Consider the following 20,996-nt stretch of genomic DNA (forward strand, 5'->3'; position numbering starts at 1 on the left):
TGCTTCTACCTGTGTGATGGTGGCCGCCCTAGCATTTGCACAAAAGGCACAACAAGAGGCTCTGGGGTTCATTCGAGTGATTAGGTGAGTGTGACATAAAGGCGAGAATACTACTACACATATAGACTTAAGGAGACACCTGCACCTCTTCACTTGCTCAAGAATCAGATAGTGATTCAATATGCAAAGATAAGAATGCTTTACCTTTATAACTTAAAGGAATAAAGAACCACTGCTACGTTAGATATGCTAAGAAACCCATAGTAGCATAATCACCTTATGTTAGAAATAAGGATAAGCATTTGAAGAGTTTTAAGGGTAGGAGACATAGTAGAAAAAGGTCATGGTTTATGTACTCTCTTTTTTCTGTCTTTTTTATTTGCTCATGTATTATTAAAAAATCATATCAATTCAATTACATATAATCTATAAGAAGGTCTAGCAGTTGAAAATTATGTCTGTGTATTGGTTTCCTAGGGCTGCTGTAATGAAGTCCCACAAACTAAGTAGCTTAAACGACAGAAATGTATTGTCTCCGAGTTCTGGAGGCTAGAATTCTGAGATCAAGGTGTCAGCAGAACTGTGCTGCCTTTGAAGGCGCTAAAGAAGGATCTGCCCCAGGTCTGTCTCCTAGCTACTAGTAGCTCCTTAGTTTGTGACACCATAACTCCAGTCTTCGCATGGTGCTCTTTTCCTGTGCATTCCTCTGTGTCCAGATTTCTCCTTTGCATAAAGACACCGGTTGTATTGCTTTAGGGGCCTACCCTATTCCAGTAGCTCCTCATCTCAACCAGTTACATCTGCAGTGACTCTGTTTCCAATAAGGTCACGCTATGAGGTACCGGGGATTAGTATTTCAACAAATGGGTTTTAAGGGGACACATTCAATTCTTAACAATCTGTTATACGTATTTCCAGTTGTTTAAAAAGAGGATCTTTTATCATTGAAGCACTATCAACAAAAGATTAATTCATTTCCTTCTGTTCATGGGTATTTCTCTGCCTACTGAAAGCTAGTATCTCTTCCTATGTACTAGATCTCATCCCTTAACTCTTGAAGGATTTTCCTCTTGCAGTTATTCCTTCTTTCGCCTGTATTTTTGACCTTTTCCCTTCTTACTGAGTCATTCTCATCAGTCTTTAAACCTGTTCAAGCTGTTCCATCTAATATGCACACACCCCATCTCAATCCTATTAGCTACTATTCTTCATTCTTGGAAGAAGCTTGCATATTGACAAGTGTGTAGCTGGTAACTCCTCATTTCTCCTTCATCTTCAGTTTGCTTCTGAGCTCACTGCAATCTGAATTCTGCTTCTAACATACCACCTGAAACTGCTTTGGTACAGTCCACAGTGACTGATTTTTTTGGTAAACCCTCACTTTACTTCATCTTTGCTGCATCCAACATCATTGACCTCCCTCTCCTTCTTAAAGATATTTCCTGTCTTGGCTGTTATGACACCAGGCTTTCCTCGTCGACTTCTTCATTTTCAGTTTTCTTCACAATCACTTCTTTTCATCTTTCAATTATTGATTGTTCCACTATATCAATATATCGGTAGTTTCCAAATTTCGTTTCCTGACCACATCTCTCTCTCTTTGAGCCCATGCTTACATAGCCAATGCATACTATATTTCTTCAGCTGGATGTTACAAGGGACCTTAAAATTAAACTTGGTGTCTTTCCTTCATCTTAAATTCTTCCACCTCAAAGTGTATTTGCTCTTAAACAGGAATGAGCGATACTTACATCCTCTGAATAGACCTGCCAGAAACTTAATGTCATCTATGACTCTCTCATCTTTCCCTTCCACTCCACACATTTCTGGTAGAGTCCACCTTCTAAATAGCTTTCAAACCCACTCCTACAGCCCCATTTTAGTTTAAATTAGAACGATTTCTTACCTCGATTATTAAAACAGCCTCTTATCTGTCTCTAGTCCTGGTTCCATCCAGCCCGTTCTCCATACTGTACCCAGAATAAGCTGCATACACTTAATTCTGATCATACCCTTTCATGGCTTGAAAGTTCTTTATTGATATACCAAAACCTTCTGAATAAAACTTTATTCATTATCATGGCAAAAATGACTTTTATGATTTGGCTCTCAAGTGCCTCTTTGTGTATACCTCTCCACACCGTTGTTCTGAAATACTTGTTCCCCAAACTCTTGCAGTTGTTTTCTCTGCCTCCAGGAGTTCTAAAGGTCCTGCATGTGAAAACACTTGCCTTTCTTTTTATTTATTTATTTTTTTTGGTCATTTACCAGTTCCTTCTACCATTAAGATTCTGGTTTGATATTTCTTTCTTGAGAAAGCTTCCTCTGACTCTGCTATCTTAGTGTATATATGTATTTGTTTCCTAGCCCTATGTGGCAAATTAATACAGGTTTCTCCCACTATTCAAAAGTAGAGCATTCCTGTGAAACCCTTCATAAACCTAAATGGCATCAAGCAAAGAAACAGTTACCTTAGCCCACATCCTGCTAACAGATGCACACAATAAATCGAGAGAAATCACAGATGCTTACAGACACAGTTCAAAGCTATGGCAGCCTGATGCCAAGATGCTGAATATAGTTCCTGGGGAAGGAGCTTAGCGGTGCTGCCCTTGCTACTTGGGGTCCACGCTGCCTCTGTAACATCTCACTGTAATATAAATGCTGAACATTGTTTGCCCTTTTCACCTTTTTTTGTAAAAGTGAAAATCCTCTTCAGATTTCTTTCGGTTAGCAAACCGGGTAGTGATATAGGTCCTTATAAAAATGAATTGGCGTAAAGCAAACTTTTGAAACGTAGGGGATACCCATTCAGACTTGGTCACTTAAACACTTTTAAGTTTTCTGTCAGAGCCTCACGAGGCTGAAATTCAGGTATCAGTCAGCTGCGCTCTCATCTGGAGCTAGGGTGCCTTCCAAGCTATTCCTGTCATCGGAAGAATTCACTTACCTGGCTTTGGAGGTTTGAGGTCCCGTTTCCTTGCTGGAAGCCTCTCTCATCTCCATACTGTCTCCCTACACACGGGACCCTCTCTATCCTCAAAGCAGCAATAGTGAGTCAAGTCCTCACACTGAGGATCCCCGACCTCTTTCTCATGTGACTCATTAGGGCTCCTGTGACTAGATTAGGCCCACTCAGATCATCTCCCTATTTTAACATCAGCTGTACCAAAGAACATGATACAACCCCAAGAATGATATCTTGTCATGCCCACAGATTCTGGAAGTGGAGGCAGGACAACTTTGGGGTGCCATTTTAGACATTCTACCTATGACAACCTAATTGTTGTTGCTTCCCTTATATATACTTGAATGGTTCTCACTGCAGGGAAAAAAAAAATTTATATATATATATATATATATATATATATATATATATATAGCCATGATCCCCATTTTATGAAAAAAAGCTCTGAGAAGTAGTATAGACCACTACTGAGCTATACTGGTTTTGTGTTAATGCAGGCAGACTTGGGTTTACTTCAGTAATAATTGTTTTCTAGTTCTACAGTGTAAGAAAGCTGTTAAAACACTGAAAATGTGGTTAAAAACACCTTCCTGGTAAAAATGTTGTGAGTAGCCACTGACGATGTATGCAAAGAATTTGGTATTATTTCCGAATTTCAACAAATTGTAGTTTTCTTATTAGTAATTGATTTATTCAGGATCACACAGCTAAATTGTGCCACAGCAAAGACTCAGATGCAAGTCTTCTCTGCCTCAGCTGAGTGACATCAAGAGGTAACATGAAAAACAATGATAGATTTGTAAGTTTTGTTCTATATTAGGTTATAGTTTTTAAGATAGTTTAGTGTTGCTTAATGATAATCTGAGACTTCCCAGTACTCTTTAATTTACAGAATCTTTGAGACAAAAATTTTGTTTTGTAATGGAAGTTAAATTATATAGTTGGTCTCAGTACACGGCCATTCAGTGCCTAAGCAACCATTCAAAAGTATATCTAGTCCATAAGTTTTAAAAAGCTGCTTTTCCCAAATTCATGTCTTAAAGACTCCTGTTTAACAATGTATTGTACATATATTGAGTTTTTGAAGATAGCACTGTATATGCTGTTACTATCCATTAGTGCTCTAAAAAAGAACGAAGCATGGCCTTTACTACTTTCCTTAGTACCTGATACTGGTTTATATTCTGTAGCTGTGATCTGTAGCTTCAGCTAATGTTTGTGGCTTTTTTGCAGCTTAGTTTTCTGACCTCCCAGACTGCCTGAAACTACTGCTTAAATTGAATCACATTATCTGTGATTCCTGTACAGTATAACATTGAGGCTCTCTGCTTTTTCTTCTCCCAAGAATTCTACAATTATGCCAGAATTCTTGAAAAAACATCCCTACACCATTACTTATTTCTGTATTCTTTATCATTGTCACAATTCACCCCATAAAATGGGATATTACCATTTTTGAGATCTGCTAATATTAGGGATGTCTCTCTAGTTTTACTGTCTTGAATAACATATACAACTAGAAAAGCTTTCCTCTCCCTTCATCATGCAAAAAATGTATATGTATTGCCAAGCAGTACCCAATATTATTCACACTGTCCTTCCCCTCTGTCTGAAGGTGGCATAAATGTCCAGGGTCCAAGAGCTGTCTCAGGAGGATGGCAAAAGGGTGCCCACTACCTACAGCCAGCTCCTGCCAGCACTATGTTTTATAAGATTTAAAGATTCTTTTGATGGTGGGACCTGACACACTAATGCTCAGATGAAAGACAGACTCTTTGTTACTTACACCTCCAAATGAGAGAAGGCTGCCAGTCAGGGTCATGGAGGATATTGCCCCCTGGGGACCAAGCAACAGCAAATTGGGCAGTTTATAAATGACAAGCAGGATGGGATTAGCTAGGTTTCCAGCACTCCCTGAGGATTGGCCAATTTGAATAATTTCAAGAGCTCTGGGGTGCAGAGACCGTCCCTAGTTTCCTGGTACCTGGCCCGATGGGGTTGGTACCTAATGGCCCTGCAGTGTGAAGACCCAATAAAGGAAGTGTTTGGAGTATGGACTTAATTGAAGAGAACTAACTGGCCTCTCTCTAACTAAGGCCTTACAACTAAGTCAGTATAGCATTTAGAAACAAACAAACAAACAAAACAACTGTATTACGCACTGATAAATGGAATATTTATAAATGGAATGGAATATTTATAAATGGAATATTTCCTGCCATATCAATAAACAAAGAATGTCATAGTCACCAATGATTGCAGCCCTCCAATGTGAGCTGGTGAGCCCTGAGGAAACTCAGGGCTGAAAAGAATACCTGCCATCTAGCAGCCATCAGACTGTAGCCACTCCCTGTGGTGAGCCTTGAGGAAACTCAGGATGTGAAAATACAGGCCCCAGAGAGCTGAGGTGCATGTCAAAGGAATGATTTCAGTGAGCCCAACTCTTGCATCTTTCCATACATAGAAAAGAGCTGAATTCCTTAACTTGAGATGTCTGGTTTTCTTTATTTAACAGTAATCTTTTGATGTTCCCAATTACCTGCTCTTTGTTGCAGAACTCCTATATAGGGGCTTCCCTGGTGGCACAGTGGTTAAGAATCTGCCTGCCAATGCAGGGGACACGGGTTTGAGCCCTGGTCCAGGAAGATCCCACATGCCGCGAAGCAACTAAGCCCGTGCACCACAACTACTGAGCCTGCGCTCTAGAACCCACAAGCCACAACTACTGAGCCTGCGCTCTAGAGCCCACGAGCCACAACTACTGAGCCTGCGCTCTAGAGCCCGTGAGCCACAACTACTGAGCCTGCGCTCTAGAGCCCGCGGGCCACAGCTGCTGAGCCTGCGCTCTAGAGCCCGTGCTCCACAACAAGAGAAGCCACCGCAATGAGAAGCCCGAGCACCACAACAAAGAGTAGCCCCTGCTCACCGCAACTAGAGAAAGCCCGCGTGCAGCAATGAAGATGCAACACAGCCACAAATAAATAAAATAAAATATTAAAAAAACAAACAAAAAAACAACTCCTGTGTATCCTGGCTCCTCCCCTCGCCTCCTAGGAGCAGTTTCTCAGAGTTATCTGAAACGCTGTCTCCCGGGCTGCAGTCCTCATTTTGCCCCAAATAAAGCTAACTCACAACTCTCATGTTGTGCATATATATATTTTTTTTAAGTCAACAGCACTTATAGGTGAGGAATGGGGTGTGTTTGATGTCTTTGATTACTTTGGTTCCTAGCAGCTAAAGTTCATAGCTTTGTTCACACATAATTCTCTTAGTTTATTCAGGGTATTGAGAGATAAGATGTCCCCTACTCCTCACATAAAACATGAAAAGTAAGTAAGCATGCCTTCATAATAGAAAGGAACTTTTAACGGCTGTTTTTAGCCTTTTCATTTTCTTTTTTTTCTTGTATAGTCTACATTGTGGGAAGGGTCACTTAAAACAATTGCTTACCTTCTTTAAGAAATACAAGTACAATGTGACAAGCGTGTCTGTCTTCCGTGAGGAGAAAAAAATGCTGGCAATTTTTTGATAATGCCAAGACCTCTTAAAGATACTTATTTCCCCAAGACTTTTGTATCAAACAAGTAAATGGGACAAATTAATATTACTTTATCACTTGTTGACTTTCTCTGTTGAGAAGGTCATTGTTGGTGAGTTTGTAAAGACATTTACGTCTTAAGTATAATTTGTAATTGATGTTGGTGAAACCCATGGGGTTAGGAGATCAGGAAACTAATTTGTCATGCCTACTAACTCACTAAGACACTGAGAAATTTTTCATCCTTCTACCTGCAAAATACTATCATTTGAAGAAGGCTTTAGAAAATGAAATACAAATGTTTGTCTTTTTAATTTTCACCAAGAATGCTTTATGAAACGAAGAACAGAATAGTGAAAACTTTGAGTAAATATTTTTTGTCAGGATTATGATTTAACACTCTCTGTCTACTTACTGTATAGAAAAAAATTATTTAAGATGTAGAACATTATATTAGAAGAGTTATGCAACCCAAGTTTTTCTTATTAATACAAGAAGTGAATCTAAGCAGACTCTAACAACTTGGAAAAGACAAGGCCATAGTCTCATGGAACCGTTTTAACATCTTAGCAAATTTCTCAGTGAAGGCTACTGTTTTTGTTTTTTTGTTTTATTTATTTATGTATTTATTTATTTATGGCTGTGTTGGGTCTTCGTTGCTGTGTGTGGGCTTTCTCTAGTTACGGTGAGCGGGGGCTACTCTTCATTGCAGTGCACGGACTTCTCATTGCAGTGGCTTCTCTCATTGCAGAGCACAGGCTCTAGGTGCGTGGGCTTTAGTAGTTGTGGCACGTGGGCTCAGTAGTTGTGACTCACGGGCTCTAGAGCGCAGGCTCAGTAGTTGTGGCGCACGGGCTTAGTTGCTCCGCGGCATGTGGGGTCTTCCCAGACCAGGGCTCGAACCCTTGTCCCCTGCATTGGCAGGCGGATTCTCAACCACTGCGCCACCAGGGAAGCCCTACTGTTTTTAACTATTCCAAAAATTGTCAGAATACAATGAATTTTGTAGAGAGGCTAATGAACATAACTTAAGGGTCTTGGTATTATTATTAATGGTTTCCTTTAATTTGACCTTTGCTACAGTTGTCTTCTCTGCTTCATTTCTATGAATAAACTCCTATTTATCCTAGAAATGTACCATTTTGTTCAATAATTGGTCAAAAAAGATTCTGACAGCAAAACAATTCTGTGCATAGAAGTGTTTTATAAATTATAAAGTCCCTATAAAAATATAAGGATTGTTATCATTATCTTGAGTGATGGGGATCAGTAAGAAGTTTTAGGATTTCCTAAGAGGAACTACTTGCAAATGAAAAGATTATGTTGATATCCATTCTCTTCTTTAATTGCTTGAAAATCATAGCCAATATACCACTGTGTCAAGGGATGATGCTGTTTACTGATTGATTTACATGCTAAAAAATACATTTCTAAGATACTCACTTTGAACACCTATTATGCCTTTTTTTTTTTTTAGTGTAGCCACCAGTTAGATTTTATTTTATTTTATTTTTTATTTTTTTTCACACACACACACTGTATTTTATTTTTACAAGAGATAAATAGACTGACACCAAGCATTGTCCATGGATGACCACAACAAAAGCAACAATGATTGCAATTACCAAACATGAAACACACTCATACTATGTCATAATATTGACATTCAGTCCAGTAATCCTCCACTGTAACAGCTCCTTTACTTTGCAGTGAAAATTGATTTGTATATTCTTTGCCTCTGAGTCCTTGTGGGATGTTTTTTTTTTTTTTAATTCAGACAGAAAGTCACAAAAATTATACTCATCCTCATCAGTTCACTCAGTCCCATGTAATTAATTTTTTTTTTCATCTTGATCTTTTGTTAGCACTTTTATGAGTTCATCAGTTTTCCATTAGAGTTCTGAAAATGCTTATTCATTCAGTTCAGCAGTACAGTCAGTTACCAGAAACCTGTACTTGTCAGTCTTTTCCATGAATTTCTTGAAGATGAAACCCTTTTATAGGAACATATTTGCCAAAGCATCAGAGTACACCCAGAACTGTCTGTAAATGACAAAAGACTTAAAAATGACCACAGTTAAAGATTTGATGAAAGCTCATAATAATGCAGTTGACAAGAAAATTAGTTATTTCTGAGATATACATTTTAAAGTAATAACTAGAATTATTACTTATAACATTATACCAGAACATATAAGATTTTTAGAAATTTCATGTAATGTCTGAAACATTTATATTAACATATTTCCATACATATTTCAATACAAATACAAATATAAGATTTTTAGAAATTTCATATAATGTCTGAAACATTTATATTAACATATTTCCATACAAATAACCCAATGAAAGTTTAGTATTACTTGTTTTGTTTGTTAGTTAATATTAGTTGTTTGTTAGTATTTGTTGTAGTATTTGTTAGTATTAGTTTGTTTGTTAGTATTAGTTGTTTTGTTTGTTTTTAACAATGTTAAAATGGAATGTTACTTCATCTCTTAAGTCAGTGATTTTATAAAATCAAATCTAAAATCTTTTTTAATTGAATGTTTGTAAAAAGAAAATTTTGTAGTATTATGTAGCAGTTATTGATACTGAAATGATTTATAAAATATTTTTTAAGTTATTTTAAACTAAATAATAGAGAATTAGAGTGGTGTTTTTATTAACTTTGTTTTCAATGTTTGAAAGGCAGGTTCTCTTATGGCCCTGTATATATGATTATATGCCTGCACTATTTAACTAGCTATCCAGGTGTTGCAGATAACATGCTGCTTTAAAATTAACATAAGAATTACATGAGGTCAGTTATTTAGGTAGAGCTGCAAAATACATTGTGTTTTCCAATCTCTGCCCTGCTGTCCACTCCTACCATATTCCTATTTATTTTTTCTCTTTTTTCATTTGTTCATAACAGTCTGTCCTTGTTTACTCTGATAGAATTGTCTGTTTCCTTTATTTTTTAATCTTTTGACATTTCCATTTACAAGAATGAGGAAACAGCTTGTAAGTCATAAAGTAAAGCCCTCCAGAGAGGACCAGAAGTCTATAAATAGAAAGAGAGTCATAATGACTCAGTACCAATTCTGATATGTTTTTGTAACTAGTAGCCAAGAACTATGTTCATAATTTTACCTGAAGAATTATGTGGAGGTTTGTGAGTTTGAAATTATTATATGATTTTTTAATCTGCATTTCTAATTTCAGCATAAGATCATTCTCAAGGTGATTTACAGTCTCCACTTGCCTTTAATTTCTTGGCACTTGATTTCTGTTCATACAAGTCTTAAAGAAGGAGGTGATTCTAATTCAGGCAAAAATAAATTATGGAATATATGGGACTGGAGTCAGCTAACTGAATTTGGGACAAATTAACCAAATATTCATGTATCTAGATCTAACTTTCCAAATTTAGAAAATAAAAGTAGAATAAGATAATTTTTAAGGAACTTTTATATTTGTATTTCTGATTCTCCAGTAGGTTATATAATGAAAATATAAATATTCCTTTTACACATTGAAATGAGCTATTTTAAAAATTAGCTTATATTTTTTTTTGGAGTTATCAGACATATATTGTAAAGTAAATAGACTTAGTATTAAAGAACTATAAATTAATTATTGAGAAGTTTTTTTTTCACACACACACACTGTATTTTATTTTTACAAGAGATAAATATACTGACACCAAGCATTGTACATGGATGACCACAACAAAAGCAACAATGATTGCAATTACCAAACATGAAACACACTCATACTGTCATAATATTGACACTCAATCCAGTAATCCTCCACTGTAACTAGCTTATATATTTTTATACAACTATAATGAGTCATAATTTACAGTAATTCTAACAATTTGCATTTTGTCCATATGTTCTGGTGATCTCTATAACAAATCGTCTCAAAACGTAATGGCTTAAAACTGTACTTTTATTGTGTTCACAATTTTTTAAGTCAGGAATTTGGGAATGATTCAACTCAGGCAGTTATGGTGAGATATTGGCTGGGGCTTTGGTCACCTAAAGACTCCACTGGGCTAGATATTCAAGATGGCTCACTCTCATGGCTGGCAATTGATTGTGAGTTTCCTTAAGAGGCTGTCAGAGGAAGTGAAATGTAGCTTGTATTTCTCAGCATGACTGCCGTGTTCTTTCTGCAAGGGAGGAACCTGAGAGGAGCATTCTAAGAGACCAGTCCTGGAAACTGAAATCTGATCTAGCACTGAGAATCACTCAATTACTTCCATTGTATTCACTTGGTCAAGCAAGGCTATAAGACCAACCCAGATCCAAGGAGAGAGCATTACATTCCATCTTTCATTAGGAATAGTAGCAAAGGATTTGTAGCCACCTTTAATCTACCATACTATGAGTTCCATATTTATGAGTAATTATCAGATTAGGAAATATAGAATTGAATTTTAGTCCTAGAATTAATTATACTTGACTGAGAAACAGAGGATGCCATAATTATTCAATTATATATTTTCATAAGTAATATGCATTTAAATAAGCACAAGGTTAAATTGCTTACATTAGCCTAAGGGTTAATGGAATAACCTTATTTTAAAAACCAAGATACTAAAATCCTGTTAATTCTACACATCAATAGGATTTCTAACTCAATAGATCATCCTATCAAGGATGTCCGAGAATTTTGCAAATATATTGAGGAAATATCGATTCATCTGAGAGTAGCCTTCATTTTAGTAAGTATTGTTTAAGGGTTTTCATCTTGTGTGTTAGACAGATACTTCTATGAATTTTGCCACATGTACATATAACAACTAAAAACAAAACTCTAGGTAACTATGATTCATTTGCAAAGTCATTCATAGAGAAGGATTTTATAAATTTGCTTCTGATGACATACAATGAATACTTAATATGTTATTCCATAAATAAGTGCAAATGATATATTAGCACCTATCTGGTTTAAAGCTGTGAGAGTAAAAACTTCTTGAAAAAGCTTCCCAGGGAAAAAAATCAGAGAATTGTGTAAAGTGAGCATGATTTTGGAAAACCAAGTTTCTTTACAGTTCCTATTAGCCACAATATAGGTAAATCTTCACTTTAAATGAATTCATTGACAAAATATTAATTAATTAATATACAAAAATGTTGCTGCTAATTATTCAACAAAAAAACTGTTGGAGTAGATTCTGGCTGAGGCTCAAATCCCCTTTCAATAAAGGACTCACTACCCAGCTGAAAGTCCTATCGTTAGCTGACTGTCTTCAGCTGAAGTCAAGCTCATCGCTTGGTAGTGTGAGACAATGAATAACATGACAGCAGCTGAGATCTAGTTCTTGAGGCAGCTCCCAACCAATGACTGAACAGGGAGTGGTACAAGAGCCTACCCACTTTCCCTCCACACGGGATTCCTCTCTTAGGCAGTCTTGGCGCTGGAGCTCCTCGTTTAGCTGGTAGAGGATTTGTCAGGTATGAATCATGGTCTACTGTTCCTCTGCCCAATTCTGATTCTTCTTTTCTTTTCACATGGACTTATTCTTTAATAAACCTTTTGTACTCTTAACTCTACCTCAATATTTGTTTCCTAGAGAGAATGTGACAATATTTTATGAAGGGAGTTAGTTTTTCTTAAGTGGGGTGTTACACAAGACTGGGAATATAAGCAGTGATACTGTAGAGTTTTTGTCATCAGATAGTTTATAGTCTGGTGTTATCAACCCCCATGATAATGTCCATGGGGCTCAAAGAAGTTAATTAACTAGCACAAAGCCGCAGAGAGGGTTCATGGTAGTACCAAGGATTTGACCTTAGATGTCTCTGATTCGAAGGGACATGATGATTTTCTTACCTACCTTTTAAGCCTGCAAACTTTTTCTTTGTATTATGGAGCAAGCTAAGCTTTTTTTACCATTAACATTGTAACATGTAATATTTAGAATCTATGAAAATAAATATTAAAATGTTGGGTATAAACTCTACCTATGAAAGCCCATGATTTAGGGAAGAAACAGGACTACTATGAAATAAAAGGAACAGACAGAGATAATTAGTATATCCCAATCAGCTGGCTGTCAGCAAATGAAAGGAGATATTAGTAAATTTGAATCATATGTTCTCTATTGCTTATAATAGAAACAAATTAACACCATGAGAACCAGAATAAACAAATACTCTGTTTATTCTAATCCATTAGCTGTTTTCTTCCTTGCCAGCTCAGGTAAGGTTAACAGATTCAGAAAAAGTGGGAATTCTCTTGTTTATACTGTTTATCTGCTAAGTTATAGGAAGCAAACGTGGATTTGAACATCTTCTGTGTGCCAGTTACAATGCTTGGTGCTGGTAATATGCTAATGAAATAGTCTATCTGCTCAGGTGGATTAGGGAAACTAGTCTAATGAGGGAAGGAAACAAGCAAACAACACTTGAAGTATTAGTACTGTATGAAATGATGTATGACTTAGACGCCATGGAGGGTGCCGTCACCCTCAAGGGAAACATAACTCAGCCAACAAGGGAAGGCTCCCTGCTGGAATAAGGAATAATGCTTGAAATGCCTCCTAGATCATGAGAAATTGTGGGAGATAGAGAGATGCAGTGTAACCCAGAGATGTGCATGTGTAAAACAAGGAGACATGAAGCAACATTCTGCAGCTCGATTCTGTAGGAATGAGCCCTGGTTGTAAGAAAGTTGGAAATGAAAAACTGACACTCCAGAAATATGCAAGTAGCTGAGAATGAAAGGCACCATATGCTATGCTAAAGAGTTTTGACTTTTTTTTTTTTTTCCCCTAAAGTGATTAGCTGTTACATTAAGAAATGATGTAATTAATTCCCAGTTAGGAAAATATCTCTGGCAGATAGGGAAGGTGGTAGGCATAGAACCAGTTCAGAGACTTAACTGCAGTAAGTCAGATAAGAAACAATGGATACCTAGAGTAAATCCATGAGGAGTAGAAAAGAGTGAGTTCAAGAAATACCAAGGAAACAGATCAAAGAATTGGGTACCAGATTGGGTTCAGAGTGAGTGTGAGCTGAGAGTATGGGATGCTTTTCTAGCTACTTTAGGAAGTAAGATAATGAGAGAAATAACTAGAAATGATTTTTGAAGTAGGAAAAGATGTTGAGATGAAGTTTGAGTTGGAATGTCCATGGAAAAATGCTGAGTATATGCTCAGGAAGTAGTTCTTTTTGTGGGTTGAAGCTTGGAAGATAAGTCTAGATTAAGCATTTGTTAAGTGAGAGTTTCCAGCGTAGAGTAATAGAGGTCATGGATGTGGATGTATTGTGTACACGGGGACTGTAGCTGAATGTTCATGCAGAGTGACAAGGTTAAATACCCAAAGACAGAGCTCTAGTGAAAGGGACAAATGTTACAGAGATATCATTAAAAATAAAGACTATAACATGCCATTCATTTGAGAATTAATATTTAATTATAACAGGAACAAATGGTAGGTAAACTATCTCTTGAAGTATAATTATTTTTATTCCACTGATTATGTATGCACAGGAGTGGGAGGACAGAATTTAGGATGAATCCCTGATTTCTGTCTTAGACAACTAAATGAACAAAGAGAAATCAAAAGAAAAGGCTATCAGAAAAAACGTATGTGTATATATCATATATAGCATAGTATCTTTGGATACATTAATTTGTTTTGCAACATAGAGTATATTATGAAAAATATCAGACTGTAGAGGAAATTTCAGTTTTATTAGTCATATGCAATTATCTCCCACTGCATGCAGCTAACTTATCAAGAGCAAAGTGAAAGGTCTAAGCATATTATGCCATCTCTTTGATGTTTTTATAGGATATAGTGAAAGATGAATGCTCAATGCTGAAGCTGCAGCTGAAAGAGAAGGACGAACTAATTTCCCAACTTCAGGAAGAACTGGTAAGTGTGAACAATATTTGGCCCACGGGTGTATTTTCCTTGCAAGGTTATTTGCTATAAACCTTACAACTTATTAACACTTAAATTATTAGTGATTTATAAACTGTTAGTGATTCAATCTGATTATCAATTTTATAATCCTACAGTAATGAAGATTTGACAGTCTGAAAAAGGGAATGTTTTATAATATGTATTGAACTTTACATAATTCCAGAAACAGATTACTGACCCAGGATTAGGCATTTCAGTTGTACCTATCAAAAATCTTGAAGGCTAAGGCCACATTTTATTTTGTAAAGTGTAAGATTTAACTCCATACTGCCATACCTAGAGACACAATCATGTAATATGAAGCAAAATACTCAATAATTTTGCTAACAAAAGCAAATTTTATTTTTACATAAAGGTACCAAAAATGCATTAGCCTAATGAGATGTTTTATTAATAGATATTCTATAAATCCCAAATTATCTTAAAATTATACAAAAATATGAAATGTATAGTTCATGTTTTCAGGCTGTTTTTTTAGATATGACATCATAAATGTATTAAATCATACTTTCATAACATGAAAACACATTTGGTAGGTAACAAGAGTAGCAGTGGGCATTACTTTTTAAAGAATGTGTTCTCAACATATATATACATATATATTTGAATAGTATTTTGCAATATAACACATTTGATCTGGATAGAAATAAAAAATGAGTTTTCCAAAACAAAAATGAGGAAGTAATGAGATATTAAAAAAAAATCATTCTTAAGAATACCAATAAAATAAAGACATACTATACAATAAGAGGCCCTGACTCATTATCAAGATCAAAAATCAAACCCTAGTCAATAATGTTCTTTATGATGATTTCATATTTGACTACATTAACAATGTATTATGTAATTATTAAATAAATGACGAAACAGATTTTATAGACCATCAAGCTTCTGAGAACTTTTCTGAAAACATATTAGTGAGATAGCGTACAAATTTAGAGTCTATTTTATTGACTCTTGACAACTGACAACATTTTTACTGAAACTTGACCTTTAGACTGTGTTTCATGACTGGGTTTGATGCTGATTATTGGTCCCATGAGCATATTATTGTCGCTTTAGAAACCCATTGACCCATATCTATTACTTAAGATAGTAATAGAATTACAGACAAAAGGAACATGTCTTACATTACTGGGAATAACCTTTTATAAATAAGTAATTTATTTATAATATGAACTTTATTACTTAAAGAAAACATGACTATATATAACCGTATAGGTATGTATTATATAATCAAGCTTTATCTTTGAGTTGACTAAAATCATATGTAGATATTTATGAATGCATGCCTAGAATTATTAGTTTTAACACAGCAGAAAATGTATTCACTTAGCCAGAAAATGCGTATTTTGGATAAGTAACTCAGAAAGAAGTGTTCATTTTTTTCCCCCAACATTAGTTATGATCAGATTTAAAACTTAGCCTATACAAGAAATCAGACCTTCATTTGTTGAATGGAATGAGAAGGAAAATGATTACTTCCAGAGCCAATGTTACATAGCTATAATTAAGATAATTTAGTGCCCCTCCCTCCAAAAAAGCCCTCTGTTGGTTGATCTAGTAAAATGAGATGCAAGTGTTTTCTCTTGCTTGGTTTTTGTTTTGTTTTAAACCTGAATTACCCAAATTGACTTCTTAGCTTCTAAAAATTTCCCAGGTAACAATCAAGGTAGCATTTTAATGTTGTGCTATGTAGTTTGCATAGTCATCTTAAATAGCTCAGCAAAGGAGAGTGTTAACTTTTGAAAATAGTTTGTTTCATTAAAGAAAACTGTACCTAAAGAAAAAAGTGTATAGGTGATTTACGAATTTAAGGAAGAAGAAACATTGTTAAAAGAAAAAGTCATCATTAAAACTGGACTTGGAGCATGGGCAAGGTGGCAATCACGTAAAAGTCATAGAAACCACTTGGATCCATTGAAAATTAGGTCCTAGTATTTCTGATTCTGATAATAAGTAACTTGTGACATTCTGACAAAGTAGACATTAAATTTAACATTTTCAAATTTAGATAGGTAAAGTTTAAATTTCAAAGCATTTTAGGAACCAGTTTCCTGTACCCTGCTATAATCACAATCTGTAAGAATTTAGTTTAGTTTTGTTTATGATGGGTTTCTCATTTCTTAACCACTGCTATTATCATAAGCAGTTTACCTACATATACACTATAAATCAAATTTAGATGCAATTATACCAATAAAGAATTTATATCCAACTTAATAAAGTTATTTTAATATAATTTATTTAGCCTCACTTTGATATTTTCAGTTTAAAAAAGTTAGTGCAGTGTGGGGTTGGTGGCAAAAGAAATGTTTTTATACCACTTAAACATTTTTTTATTGAGGTAACATTGGTGTATATCATTTTATGTTTCACGTGGACAACATTATATTTCTGCTTCTGTACAGACTACAGCGTCCTCCCCACCAAACATTTAGTTTCCATCTGTCACCATACAGTTGATTCCCTTTCTTCATTTTGCCATCTCCCGGTGCGTCTTCCCCTCTGGTAACCAATACTCTGTACTATGTATCTATGTATGTTTTTGTTTGGTTTGGGGTGTGTGTGTCTGTGTGTGTGTGTGTGTGTTTTGTTTCTTAGTTTTTTGATATTCCACATATGAGTGAAATCATATGGTATTTGTATTCTCCATCTGACTTTTTTTACTTAGCATAATACACTCAAGGTCCATCCATGTTATCATAAATGGCAAGATTTCATCTTTTTTTTTTTTTTTTATGGCTGAGTGGTATTCCATTGTGTATAGATACCATATCTTCTCTACTCATTCGTTCATTGATGGACACTTTGTTTCCATATCTTGGCTATTGTGAATAATGCTGCAGTGAACATAGGGGTAAATTTATCTTTTCGAATTAGCATTTTCATATTCTTTGGATAAATACCCAGAAGTGGTGTTACCAAACTCAGGTTTGGCTGCTCGCCCCTCAAAAGCTGATAATCCAAGGGGCAAGTGTCAATAGAAAGGAAAGGTGTTTTAATCAGAAAAGCCTGCAATCTGGGGAGAATGTGGACTACTTGTCCTGAGACCAACTCCAAATATTCTGCTCAGTCATGACAGTTTTTAAAGAGGAAAAAGGGGGAAGAATCTCAGTGAATCGTTGAGGCAGAAGGTTGGATTCTGCATCATTCTCCCTTGCGTGCAGACTGTCTGACAGTCTTCAGATGTTATCTTTCCTGTGTGATCTGCCTGCAGGATTGCTAAGGGAGCTGAGGCGGGTAGAGAGCTACTCATTTTTTAACTGCTTAATTTTTCATTCTTTTTATCCACGAAAAGAATCAGCAGGCATAGTGTGCGTGTAGGAGAGCGTTAAGTCAGGAGTTAGGTTAAATTGCCTACTGATCTCATCCCTATAATTAGGTTCTCTTAAGGTGAGAGGGGAACAGAAACGGGCAAACAGGAAAGGGGCAGAAGAGCTGCTTTCAGTGGGATAATCGGAGCATATGGCAGTTCTATTAACTTTTTGTGGACTCTCCATGCTGTTTTCCATAGTGGCTGCACCCACTTTCATTTCCACCAACAGTGTATGAGAATTCCCTTTTCTCCACATCTGGCCAGCAATGTTGTTTCTTGCCTTTTTGATAATCATTCTAACAGGTGTGAGGTAATAACTCATTGTGGTTTTGATTTGCATTTCCCTAGTATTTGGTGATACTGAACATCTTTTTATGTGCCTATTTGGCCATCTGTATATCTTTGGAGAAATGTCTATTCAGCTTCTCTGCCCATTTTTAAATTGGGCTGTTTTATAATACTGAGTTGTATGCATTCTTTATATATTTTGGATATTAACCCCTTATCGGGTATATGATTTGTAAAGATCTTCCCCCATTCAGTAGCTTGTGTTTCATTTTGACGATTTTCCTTTATTGTGCAGGCGATTTTTAGTTTGATGCCGTCCAATTTGCTTATTTATCCTCTTGTTTCTAGATATGTCTCCTCAGGCAAGGGAAAGACATTGCTATGACTAATGTCAGTGTTTTGCTTATGTTTTCTCCTAGGATTTTTATGGTTTCAGGTCTTACATTGAAGTCTTTAATCCACTGTGAGTTGATTTTTGTGTGCGGTGTGAGATAGTGGTCTAGTTTCTTTTTTTGTACATGGCTGTTCACTTTTCCTAGTACAATTTGAAGAGACTATCCTTTCTCCATTGTATATTCTCTGCTCCTCATCATAAATTGTGTCCATATACAGGTGGATTTATTTCTGGGTTCTCAATTCCGTTCCATTGATCTATGTATCTGTTTTTCTGCCATCACCATGCTCTTTTGATTACTATGGCTTTGCAGTAGTTTGAAATCAGGAAGTGTGGTAACTCAAGCTTTGTTCTTTATTCTCGGGATTGCTATGGCTATTTGGGGTCTTCTTTGGTTCTATGTTAATTTTAGAATTTTTTTATATCTGTGAAATGTCTTGGGATTTTGATAGGGATCACATTGAATCTGTAGATTGCTTCAGATTATAGGGACATTTTAACAATGTTAACTTTTCCAATTCATGAGCACAGAACATGTTTACATTTGTGTCTTCAATTTCTTTCTTTTAACCTCTTTGGTTAAATTTATTCCTAGGTATAGTATTCTTTTATCTTACATGGGATTGTTTTCTTAATTTCTTTCTGCTAGCTCATTGTTAGCACACACAAGTACAACAGATTTTTATGTTTTTGTACCCTACAATCTTATTGTATTTGTTTATTCCTAACTTTTTTTGTGGAATCTTTAGGGTTTTCTGTATATAAAAATCATGTCACGCACAGATAGTGACAGTTTCACGTCTTCCTTTCTAGTTTGGATGTGTTTTATTTTTCTTGCCTGATTGCTCTGGCTAGATTCAATAATATGTTGAATAAGAGTTAGTGAGAATAGGCATCCTTGGCTTATTCTTGATTTTAGAAAGATAACTTTCAGTTTTTCACCATTGACTGCAGTGTTAGCTGTGGGTTTGTCACGTATGGCCTTCATTATGTTGAAGTATCTTCCTTCTTTAACCACTTTATTGAAAGATTTTTTTTTTATCATAAATGTGTATTGAATTTTGTCAAATGCTTTTTCTGCATGTATTGAGATGATATGGCTTTTATTCTTTTGTTAATGTACTGTATCATATTAGGTTTTTTGGGTTTTTTTGGTTGTCTTTAGTGGATGTTAACTTACATTTCCAGAGTAAATCCCACTTGATCATTGTGTGTAATCATTTTAATGTATTATTGTATTTGGTTTGCTAATATTTTGTTGAGGATTTTTACATCTTTGTTCATTGGAGATATTGGCCTGTAATTTTCTTTTTATGTGTCTGATTTTGATATCATTTGGTAAGATGAGTTAGCATACATTCCTTTCTCTTCAATGTTTTGGAAGAGTTTGAGAAGGATGAGTATTAAATCTTAATCTTTGGTAGAATTCAGCTGTGAAGTTGTATAGTCCTGGGCTTTTGTTTTTTTGGGAGGTTTTTGATTACAGTTTCAACTTCTGCACTGGTTGTATGATTTGAAGAATGTGTCCTTTTATTCTCGGTTGTCTTCTGTATTTCTGTGGTATCTGTTATCATTTCTCCTTTTCTGATTGTATTTATCAGGGCCTTGCTTTTTTCTCAGTGGATCTAGCTAAAGACTTGTAAATTTTGTTTTTCAAAGAACCAGCTCTTAGTCTGAATCTTTTGTATTGTCTTTTTAGTCTCTATTTCATTTATTTCCACTCTATTTATTTCCTTCCTTCCACTGATTTAGGGCTTCATTTTTTTCTTTTTCTAGTTCCTTTAGGTATAAGATTAGATTGTTTATTTGAGTTTTTTCCTGTTTCTTGAGGAAAGCCTGTCTTGCTATAAACTTCCCTCTTAGTACCACTTTTGCTGCATCTCACAGATTTTGGCATGTTGTTTTCATTTTCATTTGCCTTCAGGTTTTTTTTTTTTAATTTATCCTTTGATTTCTTCATTGACCCAATAGTTGTTCTGTAGCATATTGTTCAGTCTTATTTGTGACTTTTCCAGATTTCTTCTTGTAATTGATTTTTAGTTTCATAGCATTATGATTGGAAAAGATGCTTGATATGATTTCAGTATTCTAAATTTATTGACTTGTGTCTCAACATATGGTCTTTCCTTGAAGGTTCCATATAGAGTTGAAGAATGTGTATTCTGCTGCATTTGGCTAGAACGTTCTGTACAAATCTATCAAATCCAATTAGTCTAACATTTCATTTAAGGCTGTTTCCTTGTTGACTGGATGATCTATCCATTCATGTGAGCAGGGTGTTTAAAGTCCCCTACTATTATTGTATTGCTGTAAATTTCTCTCTTTAGGTCTGTTTATAATTGTTTTATATATTTTGATACTCATATTAAGTACATATATATTAAAAACTGTTACATCTTCTTGATGAATTGTCCCCTTTATGATTATATACTGTCCATCTTTCTCATTACCCTTCTTGTCTTGAAGTATATTTTGTCTGAGTGTGTCTATACTTGCTTTCTTTTGGCTGCCATTTGCTTGGAGTATCATCTTTGATCCTTTCACTTTGAGCCTATGTTTGTCTTT

General features: G+C 35.4%; 1 protein-coding gene across 10 annotated transcripts in view; it reads left to right on the top strand.

Moving 5' to 3' along the window:
• Window positions 1–20,996, top strand: part of CCSER1 (coiled-coil serine rich protein 1) — a 1,297,084-nt gene that overhangs the window by 597,390 nt on the left and 678,698 nt on the right. For all 10 annotated transcript variants that reach the window (XM_082391649.1, XM_082391651.1, XM_082391652.1 and 7 more), the window contains one exon: window positions 14,296–14,379. In XM_082391649.1, coding sequence (XP_082247775.1) covers window positions 14,296–14,379 — 84 coding nt within the window. The remainder of the gene's footprint in view (window positions 1–14,295; window positions 14,380–20,996) is intronic.

The sequence above is a fragment of the Balaenoptera borealis genome (genome assembly GCF_965194805.1).
Source record: "Balaenoptera borealis genome assembly, chromosome: 4".
NCBI classification, from domain to species: Eukaryota; Metazoa; Chordata; class Mammalia; order Artiodactyla; family Balaenopteridae; genus Balaenoptera; species Balaenoptera borealis.